Source organism: Hyposmocoma kahamanoa, unplaced genomic scaffold (genome assembly GCF_003589595.1).
Source record: "Hyposmocoma kahamanoa isolate Upper Pololo Valley unplaced genomic scaffold, ASM358959v1 63, whole genome shotgun sequence".
Taxonomy (NCBI): domain Eukaryota; kingdom Metazoa; phylum Arthropoda; class Insecta; order Lepidoptera; family Cosmopterigidae; genus Hyposmocoma; species Hyposmocoma kahamanoa.
In genome coordinates, this window is record NW_020653851.1 from 2,602,760 (window position 1) to 2,613,027 (window position 10,268).

General features: G+C 34.7%; 1 protein-coding gene across 1 annotated transcript; it reads right to left on the bottom strand.

Moving 5' to 3' along the window:
- Positions 1-272: 272 nt before the first annotated feature.
- On the bottom strand, positions 273-4,415 carry LOC113230469 (protein RRNAD1). Its single transcript, XM_026464413.1, has 4 exons — positions 4,241-4,415; positions 3,701-4,155; positions 3,143-3,545; positions 273-386 (listed from the first exon to the last, which is right to left on the bottom strand). Exons 1-4 carry the CDS (start codon positions 4,337-4,339, stop codon positions 273-275), a joined length of 1,071 nt encoding a protein of 356 aa, XP_026320198.1. The 5' UTR covers positions 4,340-4,415.
- Positions 4,416-10,268: the final 5,853 nt, after the last annotated feature.

Sequence of the window (10,268 nt, forward strand, 5' to 3'; positions counted from 1 at the left end):
ACACGTCTATGTTTATCAAAGCTTTCCAACGAGGCCAAAAAGGGCAACTATTTATACCGATCTGCGCATTTTAATTCTGGCGCCCAAACAGTGACCAACATGATGATTAAATTTATGGTTTAGCTAATGGATAAGTTGATTCTTTGACCATTGCTACAATTGCACACATATGAGAAGAGGTGCTGCAGCAGTACACGAGTATATGGCGATAACTCAACGTTGGTTAAGTAATTTAAAGTACATACTTATTTAATTCGCATAACTTAAAAAGTTTACCTTTTAAATGTCATGGAGTATGAATGCTTAATACTTCTGACAGGGGCATGTTTCATCTTTGGATCGTGGTCCAATAAAATCCTCTCTAAAGCCGCTCTATAAGCGTGTATCTAAAAATTATAAGAAATTTTAAAAATTATGGTCTTGAAAACAAAATTATTAATAGGAGGCAAAAAATTGACTTTCTTATGTGGTATTACGGTTTCCCCTACTGCAAACAGACAAGTACATTGTGCATCCCTTACCTTTTAAAAGCTTTTTTATTAATTGATATAAAGGTTGAAATGAAAGTTATTATAGGTAATCTGAGTGATCAGGCAGTTTCCATTGGTCTAGGATCAATTTTATCGAAGCTATTTATTTGTCTGGTTCACCCAAAAGCCAGCAGTAGAGGCTGCGATTTTTATCCCAGGAGTATAATTTTTATTTGTTGTTAATTATGTTGTTTATTATAAAAAAATAACTGAAGAATAAAAAGAACTGAAGGACTTTCCTGGTTCTGACAGTTTTTATGTCCTGTGGTTGGGGCCTGTGCCTTCCCAGTACGGAGTTTCTTACGCCCATCAAGAGACAGAATTGGGTGAGAAGATGCATGGGAATTTCATCTGCCTCGTGGCAGAATCTACACTCTCTATTCTCTCTTTGCCGTGTCAATAGAAGTGTTGGGCAAATTTGATTGTTCAGGCAATTAAAGATTGACAATTAATTAATTGTCAATTGCGAAACAGCAATTAACAATTGATTAATTGGGGTGGGTTAGGTTAGCTTAGTTATCTAACACACCCCCTAACACACCGCCAACCCCCTAACTCGTCACCTAACCCACCCCCTAACCCACCACCTAAACTACCCCCTCACCCTTAATTGCAATTGATTTCAATTGAATTGAATTTTTAGTCTGATTGAAATTTAATTGATTAACGCCCAACACTGGTTGATAGTGCATAATGTGCATTACGTTATTTGATATTTCCTTTAAAATTATACATTGTACCCATTTATATATATACAGGGTTACAGGAAAAGTCGTGCTAGATCCGTTAAGGGCGTGGAGTACTCATCATTTCTGACTTATTTTACTACGAAACACCCTACCCTAAACTTAACCCTTTTCGAGATATTTGACTTTTATTTTTTTTATTCAAAATTGCCGATTTTTAGGCTACTAAATTTAATTTTGTTTATTTTGTGTGTCTTATTATTATAATTATTGCATTTTTACATGTGTGATAAGATGCTTTAGGACCTCAATCATTAAAATAGTGAATAAGTTAATTCAATACGCCGTAGTAGAAAAGAGAAACTTAAGAAATTAAAAAAAAAATTAGAAAGTTTATTTTTCTCTAAGGGATATCTAAAAAAAATATTATGGCAGTTGATCGGCAGATAAGTTATAAAATATCTACGTTTCATCAGCTATCTAACAAGGTATAACAATCTAGGGTTTTATTTAAATGCATTGAAAAAACTTAGTTTCATAGGCGATAGTGGAGGAGAAAATTAATACTTAGCCCTAAAAAGTATAACAAAACAATAGGTATATATATATGACAATATATTGCCCTAATTTTATTTATATACAATGTATTGAATTGCATTCTCGCCATATTTAAAAAATAAATCGAAAAAAATTGTCCTAAATTCTTATTTTTTACTTAATTGCGGTAAACATTGATTCGCAATCAGCTGATCCTTCTTTATCCAAAAGTCATTAAGTTGCACGGCACGTGCTACCAAAAATCATAGCGCAGGAACCGAGAGAGTATTACTATCTCTTTCTCAAACGCGTTCAAGACACGCGCCTGCCTAATTACTACGCTCCCTCTCGCACAAGGTTATGCTGGGATAGCCAAGCTCGCCACAATTCTAGTGATCTAGCTAGTCTCTCACAAAATGCCACACGGTTTGGTAAACAAGAGTTAGTGCAAAAAAGAACCGCTACCAGGTTCACCAGAACCTGCATTACCATCTAGTGCAAGTGCGTGACTATTACTTATGGCGTGATATTACGAGTGTCGAAGAATTGCGCGCAAAAATCGTCACTGGTTTCAAAGTTGTGAAGTCAAATGTACTAAGAAAGTTGAAACGAAACTCCCGTGTGAATCTCTGCATAGCTGGTGGTGGCTCCGGTACGAAGCCAGCCACCAACTGTGGAGCTAGGTACTTGTAGCAATAGTTTCATGTACCTAAAGTTGGTAAGTACTAAACCTAAGTTACAAAAAACTTCTTTCAGTCAACTTTATTAATTATTGTAATAATGAATAAATTATAACTATATGATTACATAATCCTAAATAAAAAATAGGTAAAAGCGATAGAGAAAGATTACTTATCAGTCAGTGAAGCTGGTGGCATGGCGGGGTGCATACGATTTGGGGACTATTTTGCTAAACTGTACTAGATACAATTACCCAGGATATTCAATAGAATTTTTTTTATATTTTTAGATTTAGCATTATTTCTATTATTAATTAAATAATTAAATATTTATAATTAAATATTTAATTATATACCTATATATTATATAATTATATTATTTTATATATTTTTTAATTATATTATATATATATATATTATAATTAAATAATTAAATACTTAAATATTGCGAGAATGCAAATCAACACACTATGGAGACATATTCAGTTATTTGTTTTTGGAGGACATGAACTTCCTAAATGAATACTAGTTACAGGACAGACAACTCATGACTTTGAAGCGTATAACTATTCCGATACATTAAGTTAATAAAAAGAAGTCATTAGGTTGTTAGAAATCTGTAACTAGCAATAACCACTAAATGAATAACCAGAACAGTTGTAATATATATATGTAGTTATGAATTTTCTATTCAAAGTAGACATATCACCTTCAAATCCTCAAACTGTCCCTTCCTCAGCTTGTCGACATAAAATTCAATAGCATGACATGCAATCTCTCTACTGACATATGAAAGACGACAATCCAAAGTCTTCACATATTCACTCATTGGGTACCCTCGACTCTCCAATTTCATATAACAGCACCCAACTACACATATAAACTTTACTGCTTCACAATTGACAAAATGATTTAGTAACAATGGCCCCAGATCTCCACAGGGATGGAGTCCAATAAGACCATAATTTTTCATTGTGTTTGGTAGTGGTAGTAGGTCCAATTGTTCATGTGCTGAAAGTTGTACATTAAAATGTATTGGACGACGGAGTTGACACATAGCTGAGGGGGAGAGATGCTTACTTGCTGTGTATTCTAGTTCAAGGTCGAGCTTTCTGGAAGATAAGAGGAAAATAAGGTACATTGAAGCTAATTTGCAATAAGGCAATACAAATAAAAATTTTCATTATTAAAATATACAATCATGACCAGAGACATACAACTAATGCTTTTATGCATGCAAGCTTCATAACACTCACCTATTACCTACCTAGCTTCGACAGTCAACTGATTTTGACATTCAATTCCAGCAGCGTATAGATCATTTTTATATGCCAGCATCCTCACCAAGTGTCCAAGGCCTGATCCAAAGTCTATCACAGAATGACAACCACTTTTTGACGCTGTATCGGCCACTATATTTGCCATTAGGGAAATTTCATGTCGCTTTTTTAACTTAACATGCTTTAAAAATAGGTTCTTCAATTTAGGGTGGCCCCCACATGAGTCCATATTACCATTTATCGTATCTAGATTTTTGTTTGGGTATGTTCGATGTATACTAAAAGTTCTAACGGAATTTATAAGGGCCAAAAATGATAATGGCAAGACGTAACGTGTACGATTTCCCGATAATATATCTCCCAATATTTGAGGATCTAAACTTTCAAAACAGTTGCGCCATGACGCTGGTAGTTTCTCCCAATGGTTGTCGACAAAGAAATCCTGTAAAATTTAATTTTCTTACAATAGTTTCATTGTTTATGCTCAATTTCCTTAGCTATAAAGGTATTAAGTTTGTCTAACTTACCAAAACATACAAGTCTATGAGCCAATCATACATGCGAATAATTTTTAAGGACTTGCTTATTGTAGATTTTACTGTTTCTATTTGAGATGACATTATCATCAGATATTTTATAAAGCCTATTTATGTAATTAAAATAAATCGCTTTTAATCAATTTCTTCTTCTTTTAAATGCTATGGCTCCATCCAAATATACAATCAGTTTGTTTCACAGATTACTGTTTGTTTGTTTTCAATTTTTTTTTCTTCTTTCCATAAAGGAAAAGGCACAGGTTTTACGCCATACAGCCAAGTCTTGGTACATTATTCTTTTTTGGACATGAAGTTTAATTGTTTCTGTAAATATGGCCGCCACAAAAAGGATAGGCAAATTGAGGCGGCGTGCTTGGATTGACTCGGGATTCCTTAAAACGGGCGGATATGGGTATTTTAGGTCGAGATTCGTATAATTTCGCGTTTTAATCTTCGATTAAGGCACAATAGCACTATCCTATTCCACTTTAAACTAGATTTCACGAAATAATTGAAAGTCAAAATAAAAACGACACTTTTCCCTCCAAAAGGTCCAGAGCGAATCCTCAACTTCAACTTCAACTTTTGTATCTATGGCTCCGTCGTTTTTATTTAATTTATTTAATTTATATTTAATTATATTTATGTAATGTTATTTAAAATATATATATATATTTTAAATAACATTACATAAATATAATTTGAGGGCTCATGTTATTTTCTTACTTTTGCAAACATTTTTGGAAGTTTTATATAGCGGAAAATAAAAAATAAAATCGTTTAGTAAAAGAGAGTTAGGCATCATTTTCGGTCAGTAACAAACTTTTGGCCTTTTTTTTTATTACCGTGAGGAAAATGCGTTACAAGGGGTCAACGTGGAAAATTATCATGGAGGATGGAAAAAGAAATAAAATTATACGAAAGATAATGGGAGAATACAGGAAGAATGAAGAATATTCATTTTTCAAAAAAATTAAGACTGTTCAGAAATGGGAATTATTCTCCGACTCATCATTAGTTGGGACAGAAAATTATGAAATGAATGTGGTCGAGCGGAGGCTATTCGGAGCTGGTTACAGATTTATGTTATTAAGTTTTAGAAATTTGTATAAAGTGAAAACTAGTGGACAGTGTGCATTGGCTAGGAAATACTTGATATTTATTGGGCGAGGAATATTTTCGGGAAGCAAATCGTAATGTGGGAAGCTTATTAGGGGGCAGTTAAAAAATAAGTGCTCTAGAGTGCCTTCCTCTAGTCCACATTCACAGAGGGAGTGATCACGTACTTTAATTTTGGCTAGGAAAACCGGGGAGCAAACATGACCCAGTCTCAGCCGGATAATCATTGATGAATAAGGTTTAAGTATGTGTTTGTAGCGGAAGAACCAAGGTTTGCATGGTATATTTGGTTGGAGACAGCCGAAGTGTTTACCTTTTAGTAGGAGCGATTTTTAGAAAGTTTCGTCCCAGCTCCTGAACAATTTTGGTTTAGCCAAACAACGTAGATCTCGGGAGAAGCAGCCTAAGTTGTCCGGCAAGCCGGATGAGATAGCATCCTTTGCAAACCTATCAGCAGTTTCATTGCCGCCAATCCCTTTGTGTCCAGGGATCCAGGCTCAATCAAATAATAGTTCTTTAATTTGAAGGGTGATATGGAAGTTATTTCTTGAGTGAAATGGTAACTTGATAATATCTTTGTTAGAGGTAATGAAACCTCATTTGAGAATACCTGCGTGTATGTGGAGTCGGGTAAAAAAAAGGAAATACTTTGACTCCTATCATTTTTCAAAATGTGGAACCAATATAAAATGTATAAGATTTTTGAATAAAATATTTAATAATTACTTCTCGGGCGTGAGTGTTTTCTTTCAGGTTATGGGCTATAAGAAGGCACTAATAAATAAATAAATAACGTAACTAAGCGGTTGAAATTTTGAAATACGAGAAGGTAAGAAGAAGAAGAAGAAGAAAATTCAAAATGGAGTCCTGCAATGTGAAACTTAGAACTAATGGCTCTAATTTTGTGGTCTGGAAATTTCAAATCGAAATATTGTTAAAAGCTAAGCAAATATATTCTAATATTGAAAAAGAAAATGACAATCCGGATGAAAAGTTTCTCGACAAAGATGCAAAAGCACAAGAAATCATTATAAATAGATTAGAGGAGGGAACTATGAACTTGGTCCTATCATGCAAAACGGCATACCAAATGTTTACAAAATTGAAATCTGTTTTTGAGCCTAAAACGAATATAGATACTCATTTACTACAGCAGAAATTTTTCTCTATCAAATATGAAGAAGAAGGTATATGTATGTTTGTCGCAAAGCTCGAGGAAATACGTAACAAACTTGCAGAAAACAAAGAAAATATATCTGAGACTATGATGATAACAAAAATAATAACGTCACTACCTGCGGTCTACAATCATTTTGTCACTGCATGGGAATCAGTACCCCGAGAATATCAAACTTTGAATGAACTCACGTCTAGACTGCTGCTTGAAGAGCACAGATTAAAAGAAAACGTGCCAATGCAAGCGTTAGCAATGCGATCTCATCCTTTGCAATCACGTAAATATAGAGTTTCCGTTACTTGCCAAAAATGCAACCGATCCGGTCATGAAACAAGGTATTGCAAAGCGGGCATAAAATGCCATTATTGTGGAAAGTTTGGCCACTTTGCGAATGAATGTAGATTCAACTTACACAAGTTTGCAAATAGAGGAGGCAACCGAGGTCGTGACAAAGAACACGGATGCACATATAACTGTCAAGCAGCTAACGCATTTGTTGGAACAACGGATAACAACCTAGTTGAGTGGTTTATGGACTCTGGAGCATCAGAACATATGTGTAAAGACAAGGACATGTTCATTGAATTAACTACAGAAAAGAATAAAACTGTTAAAATAGGCGACGGATCAATGCTGTCGATAAAAGGTATTGGGTGTATTAGGTTAGAAGCTTACAATGGTAACCAGTGGATAGAAACCACTATATCAAATGTTTTGTATGTGCCGGATTTAAAGGTAAACTTATTCTCAGTAAGTAGAGCTGTAGATAAAGGGTACAGTACAATTATTGATAGTAAATTGTGTAAAATAATAGATTCTGAAGGGTCTGTTAAGGCTATTGCTGAGCGAAATGGAAATCTGTTTAAAATGATTTTTCGTTTGTATAACCAACCTCCTTCAAGTAATGTTGTTCTTGATTTGATTGACTGGCATGACAGACTAGCACATCAAAATTTGACACAAATCAAAAATGTACTGTCAGAGCACGGTGTAATTTACAAAAATATTTCAATTGCTGTTTGTGAAAGTTGCTGTGCTGGTAAACAACATAGAGATATCTTTATACGTAGTGAAAATCGTGCAAATTCTCCGTGTGAGTTAGTACATGCCGACCTCTGCGGTCCTATGGAAGTTTCATCTATTGGTGGTTCTAAATATTTTCTTCTGTTCAAAGATGATTACAGTAATTTCAGAAAAGTATATTTCATCAAAAACAAGTACGAAGTTAAAAACTGCATTGACAATTTTATTGCTCTAGTAGAAAAACAGACTGGATACAAATTAAAAATATTAAGGACGGATAACGGAACAGAATTTGTCAACAATGAGGTATGTAAAATGTTGAATAAATATGGAATCGTACATCAAAACTCTATAAGGTACACGCCTCAACAAAACGGTAGGGCTGAACGGGAAATGCGCACAATTGTAGAAGCTGCCAGAACAATGTTGAAAGCAAAGTCAATGACCAAGAGTTTTTGGGCAGAAGCTGTGAATACAGCCATTTATGTACTAAATAGAACTGGCCCAAGTCCCGTAAAGAAAAAAACACCGTTTGAACTTTGGACAAACAAATCAGTTGATTTTAATACTTTTCAAGTTTTTGGCAATCGTGTTTCTTTTCACATTCCGAAGGAAATTCGTAAGAAGTGGGACGATAAGAACGCGATTGGAATATTTGTGGGATATGAAGAAAATGTAAAAGGATATCGTGTTTATGTTCCTGAAAAAGACGATGTTATTTTGACCAGGGATATAATTTTGCTGTCAAATACAGATATCGAAGAAACAAAGACGGAACGGCCGAGTTCACGCGTAATTGACTCTACTGATAGTAATAATTGTGAAATTGAGGAAAATGAAAAAGAAGTAGAGGTTGAAAGGATGGAAACAAGAATAAATAATAGTCAACTCGAAACAGTTACCAACGAAGAATCTGTAGAAACAATTGATATCGAGCAAAGTCAACAAAGCGAACAAAGGAGATTGAGAGATCGTAGTAAGATTCGACCACCACAAAGATATGAAGACTCAGAAATGTATAGTGTACTTCATTTTGCCGAAGTATTTGAACCTAAGTCTTATGAAGAAGCAATTAACGGCAATGAAGCTGATAAGTGGATTGATGCAATGGAGAAGGAAATATCATCCCTTGCGGAGAATAACACGTGGACTGTTGTTCCCAAGCCGGCTGATTGCAAGCCAGTTGATACCAAATGGCTTTTTAAAATAAAGAAAGGCGAAGACGGAAATAAGTTTTTTAAGGCGCGTTTAGTAGCTCGTGGTTTCAAACAAAAAGAATTTGTATCGGCATCCGAAGTTTACTCGCCGGTCGCACAGCTCACAACTTTCAGAATGTTTGTTGCAATAAGTGTGAAATTGGGAATTAAACAGCATCAAATGGACGTCTGTACGGCTTTCCTTAATGGTAAGATAAATGAACTTGTGTATGTGAGTTTGCCTGTGAATTTTAATATAGAAAGTGATAAAGTATGTAAATTAAATCGAGCTCTGTACGGTCTTGAAAAGTCGCCTAAGTATTGGTATGACACATTAGATGACACTTTAAGAAAATATGGTTTTACAGCCAGTAAAAATGATTATTGTTTTTATTATAAAGTGAGTAACAGTATTAAAACTTATTTCCTGGTGTACGTCGATGATTTCCTAATTATGTCGACAGACAATAATGAATTGCTCAATATAAAGAACTATTTACAGAAATGTTTTAAAGTTAAAGATCTAGGTATTGCTAAGTGCTATCTTGGCATAAATGTGTTACAGAACGGTGACCATACAGTTTTAAGCCAAACAGAATATATCGCAGGATTATTACGGAAATTTAACATGCATGAGTGTAAGCCGGTGTCCACACCGATGGACCAAAGTGTAAAACACAGTTTACTGAAATTACATATGTCTGAAAACGAAGCCATCGAAATTAAATGTAGAAAAGCTATCGGTGCAATTATGTATTGTATGTTAGCCACGAGACCAGATTTAGCTAATAGTATGTCAATACTGAGTCGTTACCAATCTTGCGCTTCTGAAGAATTATGGACAGCTATTAAAAGAGTTTTACGTTATTTAAAAGGAACTATGGAGTTAGGGTTAATATTTCATAAAAAATATTCTGATTCTTTTATTGAAGGTTATGTAGATTCAGATTGGGCAGGTGACCTGCTAGACCGTAAGTCTACAACTGGTTACGTATTTAAAGTTTTTGGGTGTACTGTAAGCTGGCTTTCTAAAAAGCAACAGTGTGTAGCTTTATCGTCTACTGAGGCTGAGTACATGGCACTCAGTCAAGCTTGTACTCAAGCTGCGTGGTTATGTAAAATGTTAGAAGATACATTCTTGTATGATAAAATGCCTAGCACATTTTTGTACGAGGATAATCAGGGTGCAATTAAAATAGCTGAGAGTTTAGATTCAAAGCGTCTTAAGCACATAGATATTAGGCACAATTATATCCGAGAACAAGTACATAAAGGAGCTGTCGTTTTGAGGTACATTGATAGCAAGGAACAGTTAGCCGATATCTTTACAAAACCTCTTGACAGAATGCTTTTTGAAAAATTTAGAATAATGCTAGGGCTGTGTTGAGTTCAGTTTTGTTTATAAGTAAGAGGTCCCCCCCCTTACATTTATTAATTAAGTTTTCATTAAGAGGGGGTGTTAGAGGTAATGAAACCTCATTTGAGAATACCTGCGTGTATGTGG